This window comes from Epinephelus fuscoguttatus, linkage group LG24, assembly GCF_011397635.1.
Source record: "Epinephelus fuscoguttatus linkage group LG24, E.fuscoguttatus.final_Chr_v1".
NCBI classification, from domain to species: domain Eukaryota; kingdom Metazoa; phylum Chordata; class Actinopteri; order Perciformes; family Serranidae; genus Epinephelus; species Epinephelus fuscoguttatus.
Window position 1 is genome coordinate 15029959 of NC_064775.1, and position 26892 is coordinate 15056850.

At 40.0% G+C, this 26892-nt stretch overlaps 3 protein-coding genes and 1 non-coding gene across 8 annotated transcripts; 1 reads left to right on the top strand and 3 right to left on the bottom strand.

Moving 5' to 3' along the window:
- On the bottom strand, positions 1 to 10402 carry LOC125885179 (OX-2 membrane glycoprotein-like). 5 transcript variants are annotated; one of them, XM_049570695.1, is made up of 6 exons: positions 9915 to 10368; positions 9283 to 9621; positions 4243 to 4578; positions 4042 to 4135; positions 3840 to 3902; positions 1 to 3647 (listed from the first exon to the last, which is right to left on the bottom strand). In XM_049570695.1, the coding sequence occupies exons 1-6, from the start codon at positions 9967 to 9969 to the stop codon at positions 3500 to 3502; spliced, it is 1035 nt and encodes a 344-aa protein (XP_049426652.1). In that variant the 5' UTR covers positions 9970 to 10368; the 3' UTR covers positions 1 to 3499. The 5 variants fall into 5 exon arrangements, 4 of the variants coding, with proteins under 4 accessions (XP_049426652.1, XP_049426651.1, XP_049426650.1 ...); XM_049570694.1 differs by lacking the exon at positions 9283 to 9621 and adding an exon at positions 4677 to 5015 and having other exon boundaries at positions 14 to 3647; positions 9915 to 10357; XM_049570693.1 differs by lacking the exons at positions 9283 to 9621; positions 9915 to 10368 and adding exons at positions 4677 to 5015; positions 5297 to 5432 and having other exon boundaries at positions 19 to 3647.
- Positions 10403 to 11900: 1498 nt separating this feature from the next.
- On the bottom strand, positions 11901 to 14161 carry LOC125885180 (small integral membrane protein 11-like). Its single transcript, XM_049570697.1, has 3 exons — positions 14071 to 14161; positions 12947 to 13162; positions 11901 to 12535 (listed from the first exon to the last, which is right to left on the bottom strand). Exons 1-2 carry the CDS (start codon positions 14083 to 14085, stop codon positions 12974 to 12976), a joined length of 204 nt encoding a protein of 67 aa, XP_049426654.1. The 5' UTR covers positions 14086 to 14161; the 3' UTR covers positions 11901 to 12535; positions 12947 to 12973.
- Positions 14162 to 14862: 701 nt separating this feature from the next.
- Positions 14863 to 14944, top strand: trnas-cga (transfer RNA serine (anticodon CGA)). Its single transcript has one exon. It is a non-coding gene; the product is annotated as a tRNA-Ser (tRNA).
- Positions 14945 to 15802: 858 nt separating this feature from the next.
- gpr180 (G protein-coupled receptor 180) lies at positions 15803 to 25970 on the bottom strand. Its single transcript, XM_049570698.1, has 10 exons — positions 25745 to 25970; positions 22999 to 23142; positions 22786 to 22880; positions 21020 to 21125; positions 20480 to 20660; positions 19967 to 20016; positions 18946 to 19103; positions 18609 to 18806; positions 18437 to 18514; positions 15803 to 18266 (listed from the first exon to the last, which is right to left on the bottom strand). The coding sequence occupies exons 1-10, from the start codon at positions 25881 to 25883 to the stop codon at positions 18111 to 18113; spliced, it is 1305 nt and encodes a 434-aa protein (XP_049426655.1). The 5' UTR covers positions 25884 to 25970; the 3' UTR covers positions 15803 to 18110.
- Between the last annotated feature and the right edge of the window lie 922 nt (positions 25971 to 26892).

Below are 26892 nucleotides of genomic sequence, written 5' to 3' on the forward strand. Positions count from 1 at the left end.
CACACCCAAAACACACATTAAACATGGCTTAATAAGTACACAAATTGGCTTCATTATAACTCGCAGCTTTCACAGACAAATACATTTTCCCCATAAATACAACATGCTAATGTTATTAGCACAAGCCTATGGCATTTTACATTGTATAAATTAGCCTCACAACTAGTGGACATTTCCTCTACTCACATGAAGCCAGGGACAACAGCAACATGTAACAAAGGTAATGGTACGTAATTTGGCACCATTTCAACTCACAAAGTTCACTGACAAAACAACTGTCTAATACAAAACACGTTTTCCAAACAAATACAAAATGCTGGCATTATTAGCACAAGTCTATTGCATTTTACATTGTATGAATTAGCCTAGTAGCTAGCAGAGATTTCCTCTGCTCATATGAAGCCAGGATAAATCACACACAGGACTTAAGATGCTATTTTGTGGAGGCTTTGTTGTCTTCACAATTTATTGTTTCTTATCTGTGAAATTAAGCTTCGTTTCCACTGAGGGAAATAGTTTCAGCTTACAAAAAAGACAGGAGGTCTGTGTTGCCACAACTTACAGCAAAGGCTCCATGTTGACGCAGAGTCTACGCCTAGTTGCAACGTCAATTCAACGCAGAAGTAAGTACTGTGAGTAAGGGAGAAGCTAGGAGAGGGCAGTAAAAGTGAACTTATCAGACAGACACTGCAAAGAAGTCCACCGGTACATCCAAACAGGTGACACAGTTAGATAAAGAGTCCTTTCATTCCACCTCATCTGGGATCAGCACACTTCCTCAAGGAGCTTTGTTATCCAGAACGTTTACGTGGCTCAGACGATCCTTGATTTAACTAATGCTCACTCTACTTTTAATTTTATGCTTCTCCGTTTAAGGTTTTTGAGCAAAGAATGTCCATAACTGAAGTAAATTTTGATTCTCCTCTCCTTGAGCCACTCTAACTCCTCTCCATTCTCCTTCATGCAGCTTGTTGATGGATTTCCCCCTTCCCCCGCTCACAGGTGTGTCTAATTTATCTCCTGTCATTCCACCTTCCTCTCCTATCAGGATTGGAAAGGCTGTTCTCCTTCCTGCTGGCCCCTAGGACAGCAGCTAGTGGGTTAGGTTCCCAGTTCCCCTCAAATGCATTAGAGAAACATTCAAGTATACTTTTCCAGTAAATAAACAATTTCTGACATGTCCAAAGAGAATGTCTTGATGTCCCATCTGCCTATTTGTATCTTCTACAAAGGGGGGAAACATCAGGGAAAGTCTAATGCAATCTGTCTTTGGAGTAGAACAGCCAATGCACTGTTTTAAATAGTATCACCGTCTAGAGTTAACGGAGCATTTATGCACACTTTCAAGACAAACGTTTTGGTGGGGCTGTTAAGAAGGGCAAGAAGCAAAGAACACGCTCTAGTGATTGCCATACTGGGCAGCCACTTGAGTCAGCTGCTGGGCCCTTTTCCCACCATGATACGATGCTTAAGTGAGCCGTCCAGTAGTAAACTTTAGAGTGTGGCAGGTCAAAACCACCCTCATCCTTTGATAAGGTGTGTTTTGGTGATTCGTACAAAGGGCGTGGTGAGCTAGTCCTGCTGTTTAAAATAAGACAGAGGGATAAAAGCTAGGATAGGTTGGAAAAGGAAGAGAGATTGTGGCAGAATTACCATTTTGACTGCATTTATTTTCCCAACCAAAGAAACACAAATGTTTTATTTTCAATTTTAAAAGTTCAGTTTTAAATTGTGGGGTTTTAGACTTCAACTCTTCTTTAGGTAAACTGAAGGAAAGCATGACCTCCGGTGGCCATGTTGTGCTTGTGCTGCTAAAAATCTGCTACAGACATTCAGTGAACTGCAAGAAATACATCACAAATTATGGCTGCTGCGCAGCAATGGGTCGAATGCGGGCATTTTTAGGCAATTCTGAGCAACAAGCAGAAGAATTGGAAGACATTTAGGATTTTAGCAACACAATCTGCCTTTTGCATCAGCTGAGGCTTGAACTCACAACCTCTGAGACTAAGGATCTCACTGAACTAATTAGTCAGTGAAAAGTCATGTGTAGCTTCACAAATTGACTAAGCCAGACGTGCAGGTTTAGCAGCCATCCTTGCATGGAAAAGCAGATTTCAAACCACTGTAAAAAATTCAGTTATCAAAACAAAAATCTGAAAATACTCATATTGCATCTAGACAGCATGGAGACATTGTTTGTAACAGTGATTGATTTGCTCCATCAGTGAAAAACTGATGTTTAAAGTTGCCATTTTTACATTGACTCCAACTGTTCACATTAGAGCAAAATTCAAAATGCTGTCAAAAATTCAGTTTTTGAGATAAAATTCTGAAATTTGCCACACATCATCTACCATGACTCTAGAATTTTGTAATTTTTTTTTCATGAACATTGAAGATTTATTTAGCAAGAATTTGCATGTATATTTTTACAGTACCGTTTACAGTCAAACATTTTGATGCACTGTAGGCTCAATTTTTGATAAGTCAAAAATCTGAGAAACAGTTTTTGTAGGACAGTTTGAAGATACTCTGTAGTAAGTTTGGTGTCAATTGAGCAAAAATTGTGGGAGGAGATAGGTTTAAGAAGTTTTACAGTTTTTGAAAAAAAACAAAAAAACAAAACAGTGATGAACTTCATAATTTTTAATAGGTTTAAATGTAAAGTTTCTTCAGTATTGGGGCTACAGTTTGATGAAAGTTGTGAAGTTGTAGCAAAAGTAATAATTGCAAGCATGGCTGTTCTTGACTTGCATAGAATCATTGGACCTCATTTATGAAACAAATGTACAACAGAAAACTAAGCGTACAGAAATTTACACCCTAAATTCAGCATTCATAAATGTTGATGTGGGTGGATAGATAGATTGATACACAAGATTATAATGCCCAAGGGAAATTAGGGTAACCCAGTACCTTTTTACATAAGAGCCGTTACTACAGTAGATATGCTTCTAATGGTCGTGTAAATTTAAGTAGCTTACAGACAGGTGGAAGCCTCGGTCAGATCTCACATCAAGTCTCTATTCCTGTACGCAGTTTTAGTAGATCTAACTGAGGAAAATTGTTATTGGACTATATCCAGTGCGGTGTTTGTCACTTCATATTTCATATTAACATATATATGAAGACTGAAATATAATGGATGTATGAATTAAATATTCCCACATCGAGTTCAGTTGTCCATTGAGTTGCTGACTGGAGTGATGATTTTCTTTTGGCGATTGTTTTTAGCTGCCATGTCAACACCTGATCATTCCTATGCTGTGATTGGCGAGATAAGAACGTTTCTTGAATTACAAGCAAACCCTATCATAAGATGATTTCTGTCCTTGGATTTGCGCTGGTTTGTAAGACTGATAAATGAGGGCCATTATCTTTTAACTGGGACAGACATGTTCTCTGTGTTGTACGCAAACATTCATCTTATACACGAGTTTAGGCTTTGAGGCACCTTTGTCCAATTGTCTTCATTCAGGCACTACACTCTTAGGGGTCATTGTGTGTCAGTGAACTGCTGACTCAGCTGTCGCTGACACCCTGCTTTCAGAGATGATTCTTTTAGGGAGACATTTTCTTCCTTTTTCCCAGTGGACATCCGTTGCCGTACCTCGTTCTCTTGACTCAGTAAAGGTGTTCTGGGCCTTCAGATAAAACAAGGTATTAGTCGGTTTCCAAATCACTCTGAACAACAATGATGACAAACATGCTGACTATGAACACATAATGGTCCATGAAGAGTACAGTGTATCATGGTTGACTTCACAAATATGTTAACACATTAGTTAGGGAGGTACAGATGAAAGCACAAATGAAAAATGAATAAAGTGACTTACTCTTCAGTGTCTTTGGTTGTTTTTTGTGGTGTCTTGTTCTTCTCAGAGTCTCTGTGTGACACACTGAAGGATTTAAGAAAAGTCAGTGCTGAACAAACATTTATTTGTGGGTTTTGTCTGAAAAGATCTCAGTCAGTCATTATTATATTAACTGTGAGACACTGGTGTTACAACAAGACAGGTGTTTAAAGTTTATAATTACCAGTTGCGATGTTTTTGAATAAGCAGGCTGGCAATAATGATAGCAACACAAACAAAGGACATGACCACGACCAACACAATGATCAAAGTGACATCTGTGAGAAGAGAGGAAAATTAGTAACACTCAACATTCATAAAGCAACTACAGATCAAATGGTGATACTGACACGAGACCACATAAAGGTTCACTTAGTGAAATCACCTTTGTCAGACGCAGATTCCTCATTGGATCTTTGGAAGTGTTTCTCACCATCAGCAGACGACAGTGTGACCTCAGGAATCATGGTAAACATCTCTATCTGAGGACCAGAGAGCACTCGCACTGCACATCCAACCTGTGTGCTGTTGCCATGGAGACGAGGTAGCACGGCTGTAGCGGTGACAGTGACTGTAGCGTTGGTGTTGGTGACACTGGTAGAGTTGTAGTGAGGGACAGTCAGTGTTACTGTGGGAGCAGGTCGACCTGTGGCCGAGCAGGACACAACTGCCTCTTCAGGAGAGTTTGATTCTCTGACATGTAGAACGGGTTCATGCAGCTCTGCACACACCACACATTTAAAAACATCACATCAAGTTTTTACAGGCCAGACTTTAAGGATGATGGAGATGTCTTTAATAACACTGTAAGGTTCTTACCATAGAGTTGGAGGCAGGTTGAACCAGTGAGAGCTCCGTCAGGGAAAGTGCTGTACACACACCGATAGCATCCTTCATCTTCCTCCGTCACCCTCCTGATAACTATGGAACAGTTCTGCAGTCCAGCATATTTAAACTCCACATTATCCTGAAAACCATCATTCACTTTCTCACCAAAGTATTTGTTGTAAGATGCAAGATTCTTCACCCCCTCAGGTAAAACTTTCTGCCATGACACTTGACGAATATCTTTAGGTTGCATCAGCTGACAGTTTAAGCAGGCTTTGTCTCCCACTGCTGCCATCACAGTCTGCTCAGTCTCTATCACAGCTGCTAGACCTGCAGGGAGGAAATGAACTGACAGTTATGTGGGGAAACAACTGTGTGTCTCTGTAACAGATCTCTGCTGGCTGCTCGGCATTGTGACTTGTAATTCAATAAGCAACTACGAGTCAGTGATTAAATCTGACAAGCTAGCTTAATGGAAAGCACTCTAATATTAATGCTATTAACTGAACAGTGTTATCACGTGTGAATGCAGTTTAACCTGTTCAAAACAAATGGCTTTAAAAGCAACCAATACGTGAAATATTATGTGCAATATTATTTATATTTCCTACCTTTCTGACAGACCCCCGACACAAAAAGGAGACACAGGACTGCACCGTTAGCCATGTTGTTGCTAAAAGAGCGGTTAAGATTCAAAGCGGCAGGTGAGGAGGTCGGTTAAACCATTATCTCTGTGCGTGGGTGTCACTATAAAAAATACCATAAGGTAGTCCCTAGAAAATATATATATGCCTTGTAATAATGTTCTTATTAATTCAGTTGAATATCACATAAACTGTCGACTTGGTAAACGATACTCTTTTGCTCTTATCCGTTGTATAAACAGCGCGTGACGTCTCAATGGTCCCCTACTGCACCGCGTAGTGGTACGGTCCACTCCAAGTCAGGCGGAGACAGAGATGAGAGTCTCACACATTACTTACGTTTTCTTCTTACACCGTCATTATTAAGGTCAGAGAACATTCAGCAAGTGTGTACAACTGTAAAAATGTACGCATTTTCTTTTTTGTTAAATATTCTTTCCGGTGAATGTTTAGCCATATAATATAATAAAGTAACCTCAGATAATCCTCAAAAATCATGTATATGAAAGAAAAAAAACTTAAAAATGACGCAAGAACAACAAATTGTGGGAAGATAAAAAACACCGTTTATTTCAAATAAACAAAAATGAACAAAGACAGCTTCAGGAGAGTTTGATTCCCTGAGATACAGGTACAAAGCTGTTCCTGACAGAATACAACATACAAAAGTTCAGAGAGTTAAACACAAAGACTGAAAGATTCAGTTACACTTAGATCATCTGCTTTTCATGGGAAGTGAAAACACAGACAGTAGTTTGACCTGTGTCCAGGTAGGAATCGGTTTTGTTTTATCAATGCACATTACAGTTTTACAAATCAAGAAATAAAAGAGATAAGATGTATCTGATTCTCTGAGCAAATGGATGTTGCACAGGATCTGCAGTGTCACTTAATTGCTGGCATGGTTAGAAAAGAAGGTGACAGCTTTGGGCTGTCACTGGTCTGATTTTTCTCAGGAGTTGTCCATTGTTCTGTCTGCTTGTTGTCCTTCATGTCTACACGTCTGTGGGCCCTTGAAGTAGAAAGAGACTCAAATAATTACATTATATGGTACATATTTCTATAACTATAATTTACTATATAATTGCTATATAATTATATGATTGCAACTATATAATTATACTAAATAGTTAATTATTACAAATATTATTCATCTGAATATGAGGACTAAAATGCTGACAATGAGTGCACAATAATGACTCCATGTTCAAATATACAAAGAGCATTTAAGTCATTTGTGAAAATAATTGTGTTAATTAATTGGGTAACGCTTTAGATTACAGCCCGCAATTTACACCGTAACTATTGGGTAGTTATGGTGTAATCTGTTGTACTAACGGTGTACAGGTTTAATACGTACCAATACATATATGTAGGTACAGGGGAACAAGATGTTAAGTTATGGAATAAGGGGCTAACAATTCGTGAATTTACAGAGAATTTATATTATAGGTTTTTTTAACTCCTGGGGACCTATTCTATTGTAACAGGGTATGTGCGACCTACTGATCAATAATAGCCTATGGAAGTATTGGAGTATTGTTTTCTATCCCTTACGTGTCTACTGTTGTTTGTGCTGATACTGTGCATATTGGTATAATTTACTGTGAGTTGTTTGTACTGGTACTGTACATTCTGGTATAATTATTTGCATTAATATTTGTTTTTTCTTCAGATAAATCTGATAATTGGTGCTCAGTCTCTTTGCTCATTTATTAAGTATAAGGTCCACACAGCTTCTCATTCTACATATACATAGCGGTATACTGGTGGCTTTACAGCCTACATTTTATTGATTATCTCTGATCCCCACGGTCAATTTGGTCGTTGCGACAGTGCGAGCAACACCGCTGACGCTAGGTGGCGCCAAGCTAAAAAAAAAGAATCCTATCTGTTGCCTCTTTAAATAAAGGCTTTAAGTAAGGATGTAATATTTTGTTTTTATATGATACACAATGTACAGTTAACATTTAATATTACAGCCTGCATACCCTGTACTTACCCTGTAATTTAAAGTAACAAGAGGAAAACTACCACTGCATATAGCCTATCACTTGTTCTGTATATACAGAGAACAATGTGAGAGGTTTGTTTTGATTTTACTTGCCTCAAAACATGGAAGAACAAACTAAATTAACTGCACAGTAAGCTGACAGTAAAACATATTAACCATTTATATGTGTTGTGATTCATGCGTTGTGTTTTATCTTGCTATATTTGTATTTATTTCCTGGGATGAAAGGAGAGTGTGCACAGAGCTGGAAAAGGGTAAGTTTGCATGTTGAGGAGCCGTAATGCCAGGCGAACACAGTTGCCAGGGAGAATACCTGCAACATTTTAATGACTTAAAAATTGTCAACGTGTTTACACCAAAACACAAGTGAGTCACATCTAGGGTGGGTGAATTCTGTCTGCCGATGGCAAGCGGAGTCATGAAGCCATAAACAAACGTCCAGTAGGCTAATGTAGGCTAATGCTGGTGAGGTGAGGGACAGCTGAGACGGTCTTTAGACACCAACAGTATCCATGACAACATACTGTCACCTGGACCTTTGTTCCAAAGTAAACGCACAGATGTACCCTGTAGTTGTGTAGGCTACCCCCTAAAAATATAAAGGAACAATGTAGATTGCCTGTTTGTTTGTAATTAAGTCATTTTGAAATAAAATCACATCTGATTTATTACTTACCGCAGAAATCATCACTCCATCTTCCCCCCAATTTATTGTCATACTGTACCCTGTAATAATAGAATAAGTACCCTATGTTCTCTCTAAATTCCCCCCAAACTTCCATATTATTGATCAGTAGATCGCACATACCCTGTTATAATAGAAGAGGTACCCAGTAGTTAAAAATACCTATTGTATAAGTTCTCTGTAAATTCACGAATTGTGAAATTATTCCATAACTTAACATCTTGTTCCCCTGTACCTACATATATGTATTGGTACGTACTACACTGGTATACCATTAGTACAACAGGCTACACTGTAACTAAATTGCGGGCTGTAATCTAAAGCGTTACCATTAATTGCAACGGTAGGAAAGTGTCTTACTCTTTGATATCTTGGATGCTTGTTTGGTACGCCTTGTTCTCCTCACAGTTTTTGTGTCACAGCCTGAAGGATTTAAGAAAAGTCAGTGCTGAACAAACATTTATTTGTGGGTTTTGTTTGAAAAGATCAAAATCAATCATTATTCTATTAAATGTGAGACACTGGTGTTACAACAAGACAGGTGTTGAGTTAAAAGTCTAAAAATACCCGTTCTTATGTTTTCGTTTAAGCAAGGTGATGACTGCAGCAGCAACACAAACACAGGACATGACCACAACCAACACAGTGATCAAAATGAAGTCTACAAAAAGAGGAAAGTTAGTAAACATTCATAAAGCAACTACAGATGAAATGGTGAGACTGACATGAGACCACATAAAGGTTCACTTACTGACGCCGAGGTGTTTCTCACCATCAGCAGACGACAGTGTGACCTCAGGAATCATGGTAAACACCTCTATCTGAGGACCAGAGAGCACTCGCACTGCACATCCAACCTGTGTGCTGTTGCCATGGAGACGAGGCAGCACGGCTGTAGCGGTGACAGTGACTGTAGCGTTGGTGTTGGTGACACTGGTAGAGTTGTAGTGAGGGACAGTCAGTGTTACTGTGGGAGCAGGTCGACCTGTGGCCGAGCAGGACACAACTGCCTCTTCAGGAGAGTTTGATTCTCTGACATGTAGAACGGGTTCATGCAGCTCTGCACACACCACACATTTAAAAACATCACATGAATGAAGTCGTTACAAAGACATCAGCTTCTGACATTATACTTTTTGTCATGTTGAAGTGTGATGAGGAAAGGATTAACTTTTTATTTTCCTGGAAAGATGTTTTTATAATCACAACTTAGAGGATGAACATGTCCCTAATATAACACTGTAAGGTTCTTACCATAGAGTTGGAGGCATGTTCTAGCTATGAAAGCTCCATCAGGGAAGGTGCTATACAGGCACTGATAGCATCCTTCATCTTCCTCCGTCACCCTCCTGATAACTATGGAACAGTTCTGCAGTCCAGCATCTTTAAACTCCACCTTATCCCGAAAACCATCATTCACTTTCTGACCAATGTATTTGTTGTAAGATGCAAGATTCTGCTCCCCCTCAGGTAAAACTTTCTGCCATGACACTTGACGAACATCTTTAGGTTGCATCAGCTGACAGTTTAAAAGAGCCTCTTCTCCCACTGCTGCCATCACAGTCTGCTGAGTCTCTATCACAGCTGCTAGACCTGCAGGGCGGAAATGAACTGACAGTTATGAGGGGAAACAACTGTGTGTCTCTGTAACAGATCTCTGCTGGCTGCTCAGCATTGTGACTTGTAATTCAATAAGCAATTACAAGTCAGTGATTAAACCTGACAAGCTAGCTAAATAGAAAGCACTCTAATATTAATGCTATTAACTGAACAGTGTTATCACGTGTGAATGCAGTTTAACCTATTCAAAACAAATAGACTTCAAACCAACCAATACGTGAAATATTATGTGTAATATTATGTAATATTATTTATATTTATCCTACCTTTCTGACAGAACCCCGACACAAAAAGGAGACACAGGACTGCACCGTTAGCCATGTTGTTGCTAAGCTTGCTTTGCTTAGATCATAGACTGTATAAAATGAAGCTTAAATCCAAAAAGCTGCAGGTGAGCAGGTTAAACCATTATCTCTGTGCGTGGTGGTTTCACTATAAAAATTACGATGCAAAGGTGATCTCTGGAGTACGTAAACGCCTGTAAGTATTTCACTTATCGTTTAATGAAATGTCGAATAAAGTAGTGACTTTGCCAATGATGCTATTTTGCTCTGAAACCCTGTATTAACAGCGTGTGACGTCTCCCTTCTGGAACAGTGGAACAGTCCAGTCCAAGTCAGTTAAAGAGGCACTCACATACTTTCGTTTACACCGTTATTATCAACGTCAAAGAAAACTTACTAAGTGTGTAGAGATGTTAAATTATATCTTGTTAGATCTTGTTAAACCGTATAATACAATAAAGTAATTGCAGATAATCATTAAAAATCCTGTATATGAAAAAAAAACCCTAAAAAATAACGAAAGCACAACAAAATGTTTGCTGCAAATTGCGGGAAGAATAAAACAAACGTTTATTTCAAATACACAAAAATGAACAAAGACAAAACAAAGACAGCTTCAGGAGAGTTTGATTCTCTGAGAAACAGATACAAATGTTCCTGACGATATGCAATAGTTCAGAGAGTTAAACACAAAGGGCTCTAGTTTCGCAGACCGGGCGCAGCGCACCTGCGCTTCGCCAACTGGGTGTGGCCAGGCGGATTTTGTAAGTTTGGCGCACCGTGCACGCTGGCGCAGCTACTCCTCTTTCCCACCTCTGTCCCTCCTACCGGCACAAGTCGGAAAGAGGGAGGAGAGAAGGCGTGGAGTGGGTTTTTACACACATCACACCAATCAAATGAGCCCCTCTCCTCGCCCTTAAATGCGCCGCGCGAAGGTGTAATGAGAGTTTACTCAATTTGCCATGGCAGAAGAGAGCAGCAGCGTCAGATGGCCAAACGTCTCCCAGGAGGAAGCTTTTGTTTTGGTCCAGGAGGTCGAAGCTCGCAGTGTCCAAATATACGGAACTGCGAGCAGACCTCCACGGGCTGATGATGCAAAGGTAGCCTGGGAGGAGGTCACCACAATTGTAAATCAATGTTGCGTTTCTCTCGTGTGCGTGCACGCTCTCTCTTTCTCTCTCGCAGTCTCACTCTGTTTCTTTTCTTTTGACTTTCTAAGATGACAGATGCTGAATATATACTCCCTATCTGATGCTGTGGCTGTTTGTGGTTGGCTGAGAGGGACGTGAACTCATTAGTTTGCAGCTGTGTTAATCAAATCAGGTTGGGTTTCCATTACGCGTGCCAAACGTGCCAATCCCCTTTGATCTGACATCAGATGTGACGGGACAGTCGGTATAGAGATACATTTATGTGCTGATTGCAGATAGTTGCATTGAATAGTGGTTTTGTGGCTATTTATTTTATTGTTAATGTGCCTGATATTCTGGAAACCTGCCTGTGAGGTTTTGGTGACGTGTGTGCACTGTCCCACGGTCAGCCAAACTTCGGCTTACACCGCCTGCGCTCCACCTGCGCTGACAGTAGACATGGTTTCAGATGGCGAGCTTTTAGCGCACCTTTGGCGAAGCCTTTTGGCACGAAACTGTCACTGCGCAAAGCTGGATCTGTCGACACCTCCCCCTGCTGCGTCGCCACACCCATCTCAGCGCACCTCGGTCTGCCAAACTACCAAACTTCGCGCGCCTCGGGTTGCGCTGCTCGAAACTAGCTCTGCGCGGGGTTCACCACCCAATTCCCTTTAAATTCAAGGACACAACACAGCATAGTTCCTGACACGGATCTAGTTTAATTACAAAACTGCGGATTTTTATTTTGAGAAGTAGCAGGCTTCGGACAACTATTAAACAGAGCCTATTCTGGCACAAAAATATATAAATTCAGGCAATTTCACGTCTTTTTTGTCTACTTAGAAAAATTGTTACGGCCTTGATTTTACCCTGTCAAACTTTCAAGGACCCGTGGGAACCCTGGTTTAGTGATATCTGGACTGCACTCACAATGCTGGAACATATTATGACTGAGAGAGAAGACTCAACGTGACTCCGCTGTGGCTTCGAAACAAAGGAGCAAAGGAGTTACATACTTCCAGGAATTCTGGGAAATAAAGGCAAACCAAACATTGTAGCATGTGGAACAAACTATTTAATATAAATTACAAAGGTTTGGCACAAAGTTGGTTCACAATTTACAAGGAATATTACAGAATAAATACAGATGAAATTGACATGCTTTGATCCTACACTATCCAGTGTACAAAGTGGAGCTCATTCAAGTGTTGAGACAGATAAGAGTATACACAAGGCAGAGGATGAGGCCCAGAAAGGAGTGGATGTTTGGGAAAAACTATGTTGATGCTGAGCCTGCTGTGGTTCTTTTACGTCCGTTTAAAAGACACAACAGTCCCTTATCTCAGTGTCTCAGTCTCACCCGAACCACAAACCCTTCCTGAAACACAGGACGGTCCTCCCGCTGCTGAGAGTCGCACATCTAGCTCGTATGTGGAGACAGCGGCTTGTTGCTCAGGTCTGTAACATGTTTCCCTGGAGAGAGAGAATTTAACTAAGTGAGATGGATCACAATCAGTAATCGGTCTATATGACATATTTACATCATGTGGTAATGACCTCTTTGAAAATGACCACCATGACTGAAACAAGCAGCACTGTCAATTTATGAATAATCTACAAAGTGTTGGTGTCCCCTGGGTGCAACAGTGTGTGGTAAATACTTAATTGGTGTAGTTGGCTGTGTGACTAAAAAGCCAGCCGTATAGTCACCAGTTTGCAGTTTTGCTAATTGCGATAAAAAGTAAAATAAATAAAATATCTCCAATATAATCAGATGTTTCAAGCCATTCTGTATAACAGTATAATGAATGAATCACTACTGGCTGTAAAACAGCTGATTACTTAAGCATCCCTGTATGTTTATGGCATGGTACAGTGCAGTACCTGTGTACAGCTGCCTCTCTCCTCTGCTCAGTCCTCCTTCTTGTTGTCTATGAGCTCCTGCGTCTGCTGGGCGAGCCTCCTCTTCTCAGCCTGCTGCTTCTTCAGGGCCTCATCAGCTTTCTTACTCTGGTAGATCTTCACCCCGGCGAACGCCAAACACAGCAGCATTGTCTTCAGGGCTAGGATGTACAGGAGGATGGGGACGTTATCCAAAACCTGCGGATAGGCAGAGTTTATTTTTGAGGAATGCTATGCATTTTTCTGCTTCCAGACAAATCATAGAGAGCAAAGCACATTTCTTCCAAACATAAGAATTTTACCAATGTTTGCAGAAAAAAAGAGCTACTTTATATCCATAGGAAATGAAAGAAGAAAAAGACAGCTCTGGAACATTCAGGCATCCTGAAGCGGTTTCTCCCCCCGCCCCCTTTCCTCTTATCCACCAGTGGCCTCAGCTGTTCAAGCAGGAGGTGGGAGTTAATTTGGTCACAGTGAGAGGAGGAGATGTGTGAAAGAGAGAAGCAGCTGCAAGCCATGTGCATTCTGGGATTGCAGTGGTACAGTTTTTGTCGCCCAGACCTCGTTCAAAAAAGTGACAATTTTTAAATTGCAACATATACTGACCGAAGTTGGTAACGCATGATAAATTTCACGATTTGCTCCTAATCATTACAGTACAGAGACTAATTCGGCATACACACAAGCCATCAATACGAACACGTTTAATTTATTTTTTTTACCTTTTATAACTGCATCATCCGTTAATGTCAATTTAATCATAAGGTTAATCTTGACGTATTTCCAAGCGGACTGTCGCAAAGGTTTCCCATTTATATTTGCCTAAAATTCACGACTACTCTAACAACAGAGCCAAATTACGGGACAGAGAGACAGCATGAAAGGCATCCACAAAAACTTCTATTTTATTATATAACCAATTTGTGACAGTTGTGGCAGATAACGCGAGACACACAAACTCACTCAGCTGTAGCAACGTTAGCATTATGCTAGTGACAGTTGAGACAACCTAAGCGTTATTAGAGAACCACATGCGAAACAGCTTTTACACTAATAACAAATCATGCATAATGTATCTATAAAATGATAAATTAGAGTTTATTTACCTTCCAGTTAATCATTGTGGCGCCTGTAGTATAGAAGTTTCTCCTTCACTTTGACAGCTAGAGAGGTTTTAATGCTTTCTGAAGAAGGCGGGGCTTGCAGTGACCGGCCAATTGAAATGCAGGCTCTGTTGAACGTAAGTAGTGCTGCGTTCATGTAACGGATGGACTCAAATATTTTAGTTTAGGAACTTCAAGTGATGATCCACCTTTGTGGCATTAACATATATATATGGAGTTCGCGGTGATAGATATGAATTTAAGTATGAAAAATTTCTTGAACTGTATTGTTATTATTGTAAAACTAGTTTTCAATGTTTCTTAGTTAATTGTATTGTGTATTTTTGCTATAATATTTGCATTCCCATTACACATGAAGGCATCATTTCTCTTGAAGAACTCGTATGTTGTTGAAAGTTCGAGACGCGGATGGAAGATGCTGTGATTAGCACTCGTTAAAAGGTTGTTTTAAATACTGGAGCTTTGGATCCTTTTGGCTCATACTCACCGCGATGCACGTCCTCGACTCACATACTCGGACACTGCATATCATTTCCGTCTTGGACTGACTGCGTACACTTTGGTAAAAGAGATAACAGAGTACGAACCTCTCAAGGTGAAGAAGATGGCGCTCCCGGCCCACACGGCGCGATGTATATTCAAATTCTTGATTACACAATACATAATAATAATAATAATAATAATAATAATAACAACAACAATACATATATAACTAGTCTTTATCCGTCCTTTACCATGGTTAAATTCAAAGTCGAAACGAGGTAGGCATGCGTAGTCACGGTGGCCGAGAGGTTAAGGCGTTGGACTCGAAATCCAATGGGGTTTCCCCGCACAGGTTCGAATCCTGTTCGTGACGAATTTTCGTTTGTTTTTACATTGAACATTTTATTACTTTGATGGACAGATGATGAGACAACAGGCACACAGAACGCCCCACCACGAGTTTTAAATAGCAGCAAGACACTCAGCCTATATAGATGTTTAGCCTCATCCTTTTTGTTGTTTTTTTTTTTTTTTTCTGTCAGTGGTTTTGTCTCAAGTGGTTGTTTTCTGTCTCTTTGTAGTCATTTTGGGGCTCTTTGTGGTTGTTTTAAGTTTCTTTGTGGTCATGTTGTGTCTCTGTCGTCATTTTGAGGTTCTTTGTAGTTGTTATGTGTCTTAGTGGTTATTTTGTGTCTCTTTGCAGCCATTTGGGGGCTCTTTGTAGCCACTTTATGTGTCTTGGTGGTCATTTTGTGTTTTCTTTGTAGCTATTTTGAGGCTCTTTGTTGTTGTTTTGTGTCTAAGTGGTTATTTTGTGTCTCTTTGTAGTTATTTTGAAACTCTTTGTAGTTACTTACGTCTCTAAGTAGTCATTTTGTGTTCCTTGGTAGTTCTTAAGCTCCTACCATCATGTGTCATATATACTACCCCATTAACATGGACCTTGTGGGGGATAATCTTAGTGTATAAATATTTTCATTGCACACACACACAAAAAAGTGGTCAATCTTGTGATGTTGTCTGTCAAATAAATGTACTATCAGGAAGTGGATGGGTACCCTCAAAATGTATTTGCACATAATGAAACAGATGTGAAACTATCTGATTACAATAATAATAATATATAATATATTAACATTCAGCTTTTGAAATTACAAATCAATATATTTCATATTTTAATTTCAAAGAGGTTAATTCAGCAGAAATAAATTCAGGTACATGTTTTGTTTTCAAAGTAAAAAAAAAAAAAATCAATGCTATGAATTCAATGGTGTTTACATTTCAATAATAAGTGTTCAGTGGTTGTTAAAATTAAAATACTTGTGCCTCTTTTTTGCCTCCATAGTTTAAGTAAACAGCCCCATGACTCTGGTGTATATTCTAATAATGAAACCAGCATAACATCATGAAGAACATTAGCCAGAACACAAGCATTTAAGATTAGCTACGTTATTTCAAAATGTATTTTATTACATTTGCTTTATTACAGCTGTAATGATCACAGATCCCAAATTTCCACAGGCTGGGTTGTCTAGAAAATAAATATATGTGACATATGGACACTGGAGTCTGAATACTGCAAAAATAAAAAATGGAATGACTGGACACAACTTGTTTTCCCGTTTTTAAAACGAATATAACCTGAACCGTATCCATGTGAAACAATCTGAGGACTAAATGTTGTTCCAAATATTTTGTTGTTTCCCAAGTAGACTAGGAGTGTCATAGTGTCGAATAAAATAGACAGTACAGTGCATACAGTACATACTGCCCAGATAACACACCTACATTCACTTTAAAGAAATAAATACACAACAAATAATAAATATGTCACCTATTACGTCAGCTGTCAGAAGTGGAATTTTATTTTCTTCTGTATGTCAGTCCTAAATGAACCCACAGGTCTGTTCCCACCAGGCTGTAAGTGTGTAATCAGGAATATCATTGGCCCAGGAGAGCGCTCCAGCTCAGGGTGCAGTGAATGGAAAATAAAACATTAAAAAAAGATGTCATGCAGTGTGTCTCCAGCTACATGAAGTTCATATGATTTCAAGGTTTCACATGCTGTCAGCTCGTAAACTCATGTCAAGCGTAAAGAAATAACTTAAAGGGAGCACACACTGATTTTTTTGGCTCACTTTGCATGTGCAAACACAGAAGCGCACTCATCCTTTGTGTTTCGGAGACTTTACCTGTTGACATACTGTAACCACCTCCACACTTCCATCTGTCCATCCCTCAGTACATCCATCTGTAAGTCCGTCCAGTTCACTCTCCACCTCCATCTGTTCATCCAGAGTAACATATCAATCTTACCACATACTGATCCATTAATCAACGCATGTTAATCTGCTCTCTTATTGTAAATAAATCCTGTGAAAAGACCAGAGCCTACAGTGTTTCAAGAGGCAAAGTCCCTCCTGTTTTAATGGACCACCATGAGAACTTATTTTGGAGAAAATGTAGTGTAATTAAAGGTAAGAGACTCTGTTTAAACTGTGCATTTGAGACCAAATGTGTATGCATCCACAGCTGAAAGTAGTCCCAAACAAATGCAGCATTTACTCCAGTTTAACTAACATTTACAAAAAACTACAGTGCCCAGCTGTTGGAAATTACTGAGCTGATTCTGAAAATGAAAATATATATTTCTGACATGTTGGACTTGCAGTTGAGAGGTCAGAAAGTACTGAGTTGCTGCTTAAGATTTACCTCTTCAGGTGAGGTGAAGGTGATTGTTGTGTTTGTCTTTTCATGGGATTTGTTGGCAATAAGAAAAACACAGAATAACAACAGCCTTACTGACATCTGACTTACAAGCTCTGTCTTTGGCGATCTGATCCAAGTTTCATTGAATGACTAGAACCCTTCCTGCATCCCTAACACCACAGCTAATCAGTGGTGTAACGCTTCCCTGTGCTTTGCATTTTCCCTTATAGTAATAGTGACTGAAGCCAAGAGCACAAAGACGCACATTTGTGTCCTTGCAGAGAAGTTTCCTCAGATGCAACAAACCCCTCTGATCTGATCCTGATCCTGGGCCGTGTCCTTGAGGTCCAAACAATAATCTCTCCGCGACACTGATGATGAGTCAGTGTTTGCAATGTGCAGATGCATCCTAAAATCCTGAATCTTGGCAATTCAGCTTCATCATGCGTGTTTTCTTCTGAAATTGTACTTTGGCTGTTAGTTCTGACATCCAGCGTGTCACAGAAAGCCTGGCGTCCTGCTTTAAATATCTCTCCTCCTGCTCAGTAATGTCAATGTTGGTTCTAGAGGTAGGGTGTTACTGTAAATATCTTCCTCTGGTCGTTTAGTGACCCGAGCTGTAGTTCCCTGTTGACTTGTTTGCTAGTGGCTGCTACTTGTCTCCCAGGAAACAGTAACAGTAAAGGAGAACAGTCCCTGCAGTGTTACAGCACTTCCTGTCTTCATGCTCAGGAGGTCTCCCACCTCGCACACAGTGGGAGGTAGCGGGAGGTGAAGCCTCCGTGTCATAGCGTGCTCTCCCTGGCTTGTGTGTGTGACAGTGGATGCGCTCAGTAGCGCCCTCTGTGGTTCGTCCTGGACATGGTGAGCGGCAGCGACACAGCGGAGAGAGAGGAGACCTCCCAGTAGAGAGAACGAGACAGGAAGAGCTGGTAGAGGATCACCATGGAGATGGACTGGCAGAGGATCACGCCGATAGTCACCACCTACAGAGAGGGAGAGAGTTAAGGCCCTGACACACCAAACCGACACCAAAGAACTTGTGGCGACGCAGGCAAACTACATTGCTTCAAGCTCATTTTCCCCTACCTGAAAACTCCAGCTCAGACCTATTAATAAGTTACACTTCAAATGTGGTTTGTTAGTGTGTTCAAACCTTCTCCCTCTGGTGCTCGTTGAAGATGGCCGACATGAGGAAGAGGACGGGATGGCAGAGGAACCACAGGAAGCATCCCTGCAGAACACAAGGAACACCACATGACCACCTGAGGAACTGTAGGTGAGTATCTGTGTGTCTTGAGGGTACATTAGTGTGCTGTGTATGTTACTTTAGTGAAGCAGAGGTAGAAGTCTCTCTTCAGGGTGCTCCTCTCGGTGGAGATGATCTGGTAGAGGACAGAGGCCAGCAGGAGGGCCAGGCCCACTCTCAGAGCCATGAGGAGGAGACCTGCCAGACTCTGCTGGGCGTGGTAGCTGTGGTGTTGACTCTCTGTCTCGGAGTACTGCTCCCACAGCAGCAACACGCCCTGAAAATGACACTGTGTCACTGTCAGTGTCTTTTAGTATACAGGATAACTTCAACCTGAACCATATCTTACCACATTTCATTTACATTCAAATTCACTATCACCCTGAAGTATTAGTTTTCAGTGTAATCCTGCGTACCTGTATAACCACTCCACCTACAGCGACAGCCGTGGACGCCGGAGACTGTTCCCACTGTAGAGGTCTGGACTGAGGCTTCCTGCCCCGGCTCAGAGTCCAGCCCATGCACAGACTCAGTAACATGTACAGCATGGACACCTGGGACACCATATCCCAGACTGCACAGGGAACAGGAAGGTAATTAACAAATTAATCTCTTGTCTGTTTACAAATTAGAGAATCTAATGCCTTCAAGGGACTGTTTGTTATTTATGTGACAGGATGGGGGTGGTGAAAAAATGGGGGAGGCATGTCATGTCATGATTTTTTAGGCACTGGGGAGGAACTTATGTTTTTAATTTTGGACATACAACTTTAAATTGTAGTATTTTGTATTTATTTAAGTACCCTCTGAACCCCAAAACACACAGCCTGGTTTGAAAGGCAATTTTTCTTTAAAAAAAAAAAGTAAAAATGGGGGCAGCCTCTAGTTCAGCAAGTAGTGTGTCAACCCGCAGCCCTTCGTGAGTGTCATCCCCATTCTCCCTCCCCCTTTCCTGTCACTCTCTAGCTGCACTGTAATAAAGGCAATAAAAGCTCAAAAATAATCTTTAAAAAAAATCACCAAAATGACACCATTTATCATCGCTAAAAACTGTAAAAACAGAAATTATCTTTGAATTTCCACATTTCTGACAGTTCTTGAACGCATCATGTGTAAGGAACGCCTATGCAGCAACGCCATCCTGCTGTGTAAACATGGTGGCCACCCTTCGATCTCCCCCCAGCTTTACCTGGTGAGTAAGCAGCTTCAGTTTAAGCAGCAAAACCCCTTTAGCATTGTAAGGTATCTTAGCACCGCTTGCTGTGCTGACGATGCTAATGGAGCTATCAGTTACACAGTTAACAATGCTAAAGGGTGTTTGTGGCTCAAGCATCTGGGGAGACTGGAGGGTGGGCACAGTGTTGGGGGTGGGCACAGTCCCTAACTGAATCAAGCTTCAGAAGTAGATATAAATACGGATGGAGAGAGACAACGTACACTCTGCCAGGCTGCCCATCAGAGGAATACCAGTACCATCTCTGGAATACCTGCGGAGCACAAGAGGAGGGAACAGGAGACAATAGAGTGCCATAGTTATATATATAACAAGAGGAGAAAGAAAAGAAACAAAACAACAGAGTTAATTGCAAAGTTCAAAGGCTCCTTGCTTAAAAAACTATATGTGGAATTGGTAAGAAATTTGTTAATAAATATAATAAGGGGAAAATGAAGAAAGCTGCTCTCCACTTCATCTAAATCCTGTATTCACTAGATCAAGACACCCATCATGCATGACTGTTTCGTAAAAAGAGGCTGCCTTGATGGGTGTGAATGCTCCAGTCATGTGCAAGATGAAATACAAGTTCGAAAAGAACCTAATTTTGCTGCACAAATGTGCATTTATTTCTAATTCTGTTAATTTTTCTTGTGATACGCTGGAGTGTTACCTCTTTGGGACTAAAAGCTATTAAATTGAAAAGGAAATCTTATATCTTTATTTGCAGATTCTACCTGGCCAGGTGGATGTAGTTGCAGAGAGCGGAGCAGGCCTGTAACGCCAGCGCCGTGGTCAGCACTTTGAGGACGGTGTGCATGGGACCTCCCTTCCTCAGAGCCTGGTACAGAGGCTGGATGTAGATGCAGCAGGCGATAAAGTAGGCCAGCAGCAGCAGGAAGTAGAAACTGTGGAGACCTGGGACAGAGAGAGAGAGAGAATAAGATGAGTCAAGAGGAAACATTTTGTCCCACATAAATGATGCAGATCTCTCAGGACTGGTCTCTACATCTTGAACAAATCATAACCTCTTGTTATAATGTCACAGGTGAGCAGCGTGAGAGTACCAGAGATTTGACAGCATGTGTATGCACTTTCTTCCCTTTAAATATTTAACATAAACATCTTTTTTAACAGCACCACACAAGCATAAAGCAGTGGTTTTGGATGACTCTATTTAGACTGAAAAAAGGGTCGACATGGTTTGTCAAACAAAAATCAGGGCTTGGGATTCCCCACTTTAATATATCAAAATAAAAAACGCCCTTATTTCTGACCTGCCTCCTCCGCGCTGAAGTGCTCCAGAGGATTCCCAGCTGAGTCAGGGTTAAACAGCAAGATGGTAAAACTAAGATCAGCATGAGCTGGAATCACTGCACTTTCCTGCAGAGACAAACAGGAAATAGAGAAGGAAAGTTTTAAGTAACAAATGACTGCTCTTAGTACCAATATAAGTACTGAAAATAGATAAAGATTATTAAGGAATCTCATACATTCTGAACCCTGACATTAATATTACTACTGCTGGTATAAGCGTGGGTGTTTGTTGTTATTTTTCCAGCTCAGTTTTGTTAAGTATATTTATTTATTTGGAGTTTTCACACTGGCAGTGACGCTGTTATGTGCTATATGTGTACTGTAAATTTAGTTACTCGAGTAACTTGCAGCCAGAGCTCCACAACTTTGGACTGACATGCCTGAGAAGATCAGGGCAAATTCTGTCTCATCTTTTAAATCACTTCTGAAAACCTAGTTTGAATTTGCCTTTATTTTAACAGCTTTATTATCGCGTGGTTTGCTGTTGTGTGTTTTCTGTTTTTACTGCTTTTATCTTATTTTATTTGCTTTGTCTTTTATTCAGTTTTGTAAAGCACTTTGTAACCATGTTTTGAAAGATGCTACATAAATAAAGTTTATAATTCTCATATCAAAAACACACTAACGGTGCATAAGCGCATGGGTTGCAATAGCTAATTTCACTGCCAACACAAAGCTGAGGCTCAACAGATTCCAATGGTATGTGTTTAATCACTATACACAAATTTCACTGACCTGGCAGCTGAGGAAGAGCAAAAATATACTTCACTTAATACAGCCATAGCCATAAATTATGTCTTATTTTAGCTGTTTTTTTCAATGAAAGTTGTCTGATCTGATCACATAAATCCATTACTGCTTGAATAATAAGACTGTAGGCTATTTTAAGTCTATTTCTGGTGTATATTCCAACTTCTCTATCCCTTGCATGGGAAATGACCCCAAGAAGACTCATCTGAGTATGTCAGTCTTCAGCTCATTTCATGGTCTATGTCTCCATCTAGTGGCTGAATCATGGTACTACATTAACTCTTGTATTAAAGCTGTGGTTGGTAACTTTCATTAAAAACTGTCACTGTAACTGTCACTGTAGTCACACAACTATAAATGAGACAATAAACTCTAGATGACGTCAAGGTGAGGTGGTTTCTGGCAAGTAGCAGACACACACAAGCCTGTGACGACGTAACTATGTTAAGGAGCACTTGAGCAACACTTCAACACGTCTTGACATGTACGTGAAATTAAATGAGTTTTATAATTACCAGAGAAAATTTCAAAAGGCACAAATTGTACTCAAATGAACCCAAATGGCCAACATGGAGATCCTGCTGTAACATGTTTCTACTAAAACCTCTCTAAATGTTCTCTGCTTTACTTTATCAGCATCAGTCGTGTTTAGTCTACTGTTCAGATGTTGTGATATGGTTTGTTGGAGGTTTTGGGCTGCAACTGCATAATGCCAAAGAGATATTCACTCTACAAGCGTAAGGTTTTGTTTGGCGGAAATCTTTCATTTCACAATTTCTGACATTTTATCGGCAAAACAATTACTGAAAAAATAATGGGCACCTTAATCGATGATAAAATAATAATCAGTTGCAGCCCTGATCCGGTCACATTCATACATTTGTACACAGCGGCTGTTACAACCTGAGTCACCTCCTCCAGATTTTATGTCCATGTATGTGTTTGTTAAGGTGGGGTTACCAATGTCTGAAGTTACCTGACATGTATATCTGTCAGCATACAGGGCCCGCCACGATGTAGGAGAGAACTGACGAGGGATCGTCTGGTTGTGTTCGTCTTGACTGAGAGAAACTGAAGCAGGAGGACAAAAAGGACAAACACAGTGGTGTGAGGTGACAGTATGGACGGATATCAAGGATAAAAATCAATACAGCTGCATCACACCCATCGTATCAATGCTGGTTCTTACTGGAGAACTCAGCTTTAGCGAGCCTCTCAGAGCAGCTGAGGTTGTCCAGCGTGGAGTCCATATCCTGATACAGCAGCAGCCTGGACTCCTTCTCAGCAGCCAGACCAGAGTTGTCCAGCCTGCACACCAACAGACCATTATCACCTATAAAGAGACAGAGACGGGACAAGGGTCGGACACGTCTTCATTTATTAGATTTCTATCAGTTAGTCGCAGCAAAATAAAAATGGTCTCTCATGCTCCACTATTTTTTAACCCACCCACCACTAAGTATCCACCCAGCTGGAGGCAGCCAGACAATCTACCCATGGACAGATTACTGAACGGGCCTATCAGGGCACAGGCCTCAGGCGCAAAGTGTCTGGAGTCCCCCTTGCCTTCACCTGCAAACTGGTGGGACTCAAAATGGCTACAAAGATACACAAAGCTACTACTAAGGGACTCAAAATGACTACAAAGATACACAAAGCTACTACTAAGGGACTCAAAATGACTACAAAGACACACATAGCTATTACTAAGGGACTCAAAATGACTACAAAGACACACATAGCTATTACCAAGGGACTCAAAATGACTACAAAGATAAACATAGCTACTACTAAGGGACTCAAAATGACTACAAAGATAAACATAGCTACTACTAAGGGACTCAAAATGACTACAAAGATACACAAAGCTACTACTAAGGGACTCAAAATGACGACAAAGACACACATAGCTATTACTAAGGGACTCAAAATGACTACAAAGATAAACATAGCTACTACTAAGGGACTCAAAATGACTACAAAGATAAACAGCTACTACTAAGGGACTCAAAATGACTACAAAGACACACATAGCTACTATTAAGGGACTCAAAATGACTACAAAGATAAACATAGCTACTACTAAGGGACTCAAAATGACGACAAAGATAAACATAGCTACTACTAAGGGACTCAAAATGACTACAAAGATACACAAAGCTACTACTAAGGGACTCAAAATGACTACAAAGATAAACATAGCTACTATTAAGGGACTCAAAATGACTACAACCAGACACAAAGCTACTATTAAGGGACTCAAAATGACTACAACCAGACACAAAGCTACTACCAAGGGACTCAAAATGACTACAAAGATAAACATAGCTACTACTAAGGGACTCAAAATGACTACAACCAGACACAAAGCTACTACTAAGGGACTCAAAATGACGACGAAAAAACACAAAGCTACTACTAAGGGACTCAAAATGACTACAAAGATACACATAGCTACTACTAAGGGACTCAAAATGACTACAAAGATAAACATAGCTACTACTAAGGGACTCAAAATGACGACAAAGATACACAAAGCTACTACTAAGGGACTCAAAATGACGACAAAGATAAACATAGCTACTACTAAGGGACTCAAAATGACGACGAAAAACACAATGCTACTACTAAGGGACTCAAAATGACTACAAAGATAAACATAGCTACTACTAAGGGACTCAAAATGACTACAAAGATAAACATAGCTACTACTAAGGGACTCAAAATGACTACAAAGATACACATAGCTACTACTAAGGGACTCAAAATGACTACAAAGATAAACATAGCTACTACTAAGGGACTCAAACTGACGACAAAGATACACAAAGCTACTACTAAGGGACTCAAAATGACGACAAAGATAAACATAGCTACTACTAAGGGACTCAAAATGACGACAAAGATACACAAAGCTACTACTAAGGGACTCAAAATGACGACAAAGATAAACATAGCTACTACTAAGGGACTCAAAATGACTACAAAGATAAACATAGCTACTACTAAGGGACTCAAAATGACGACAAAGATACACAAAGCTACTACTAAGGGACTCAAAATGACTACAAAGATACACATAGCTACTACTAAGGGACTCAAAATGACTACAAAGATACACATAGCTACTACTAAGGGACTCAAAATGACTACAAAGATAAACATAGCTACTATTAAAGGACTCAAAATGACGACAAAGAGACACATAGCTACTATTAAGAGACTTGAAATGGCCACTAAGATACATAAAACACCTACAAAGAAGCTCTAAACGACCACAAAGAGTCACACAACTACAAAGAGATGCAAAACTACAACAAAAAGAAGCTAAATAACTATAAAGTCTGTGTGTCATGCTCTTATGTGGTGCCTTCTGCAGGAACCAGTTGGTTCATGATCCACCTATGACCCTATCAGCTCAGTGGGATCCAGCAAACCTCTGACCTCACTCTTGGACCTTTGGTGGGTGTTGGAAGGGCAGTAGAAAGTCCAGATTATTGGATGAGGTAGGAGAAGACTTGTATTGGTTGAGCAGGCTGATTTACATCGTGTAACTTGTCTTGAAGCAAATAACTGAATGAAGACACCCTGATTCAGAAAATGCTCAAAATAAAAATAGTAACTGCTGATGCTGGAAGAGATTGCTGTGATTTTAAAGCGGCACAAATACGGAAACTGAGGATGGACAAACTCAGGTTATTGAAAGTGATGTAAGATAGATATAATCAGATAAAGTAGTGATGACACCCTAGTTACACCCATTGATGAGCCAGTGGCAAATAAAACAAGAGCCAAAAGAGAAAATAAAACAGAAATAATACAGTAAAATGACTCAAAACACAACTGTTACGCCATGCTAAAAATTAACAGTGAATATGAGCTAGCCCAGTGAGTGCCTGAATGACACGTTAGCATCATTACATCAGTGTCGTTACCTTGGTACATGAATTTAGTGATGAACTGGCCATTCTGCTGTCTCGCCGCTTCGCTCCTAAAACGTCCCGTCACAGTTTTCCCCAAAACCTCAGAACCGAGCAGCACTGCGGCGACAAGTGTAGCTAATAAATACGACATTTTCCCCCGCTGCAGTTTGACGTTACCGACAAATAAACGTTTGCTACTGGATTCAATGAGCCACGAAGCCAGAAGTAAACCAGCTGCGTCAAGTTGTTCAAAGTTAGCAGAGATGAGACCGGAAGTTAGGTGTTTCTGCACTCACATAAGAGCTCACTTTGGAAAATGAAAAAAAAAGATGATTGGGAGGGTTTGTATATTTTAATTAATTTTAATAATAATTTGTAAAGCTGAAAAATTCTGTGGGCTTGGTTATCACTTAATCATAAATTCGAAATCCAGCGATAACACCATCTTTGTTGCCATATTTCCCTCAAAACAATGAGGAAAATATCATAAACATAAATAACATTACTAGGGTTGGGGGGGAAAATCGATACAGCATAGTATTGCAATATTTTTGTGTGTCAGTATCATATCATACGCAGTGCCATTTTTTTTGTTGGTGTTGTTGTTGTTTTTTAACTATATCAATTATTAATATTACAAATACAAATTAAAGGTGGCCTGCTAGAATAATATAATCAATTGTCTTTTCAGACCACTGGACACATTTTGCTGCACAAAATAAAAATCTTGAAGTGAAATGGACAGATGAACAGATCCTTATTCGTGGACATAATTTACAGTTGAAAATCGGTAATTATTAAATAAATAAATAAATAATGCTTGCCTCATATTATATACAGAATCTCTGCATCCTATTAAGTGAAATAAAATAATAAAACAGAAAAGAAAAGATTTATGGTGTACAGAGTGACGTCAAAACATCAACTCACCCTTGCAAATGTAATAAACTAGTAAATAAACTTTAAAAAGCACCTATTCTTCGATAATAAATACATTTTTAGTTAACAAATAATTTTATTTTGAAAATATAATCCGGAAGTTCCATATGTATTGTAGTTCACTTTACACTGTTGCCATGCCAAATCGGCACTATTGACAGTTTAACTGATTTAAAATTCACCCAATCAAACAGCGCGCATTTCTCTCCGTCAGACACGAC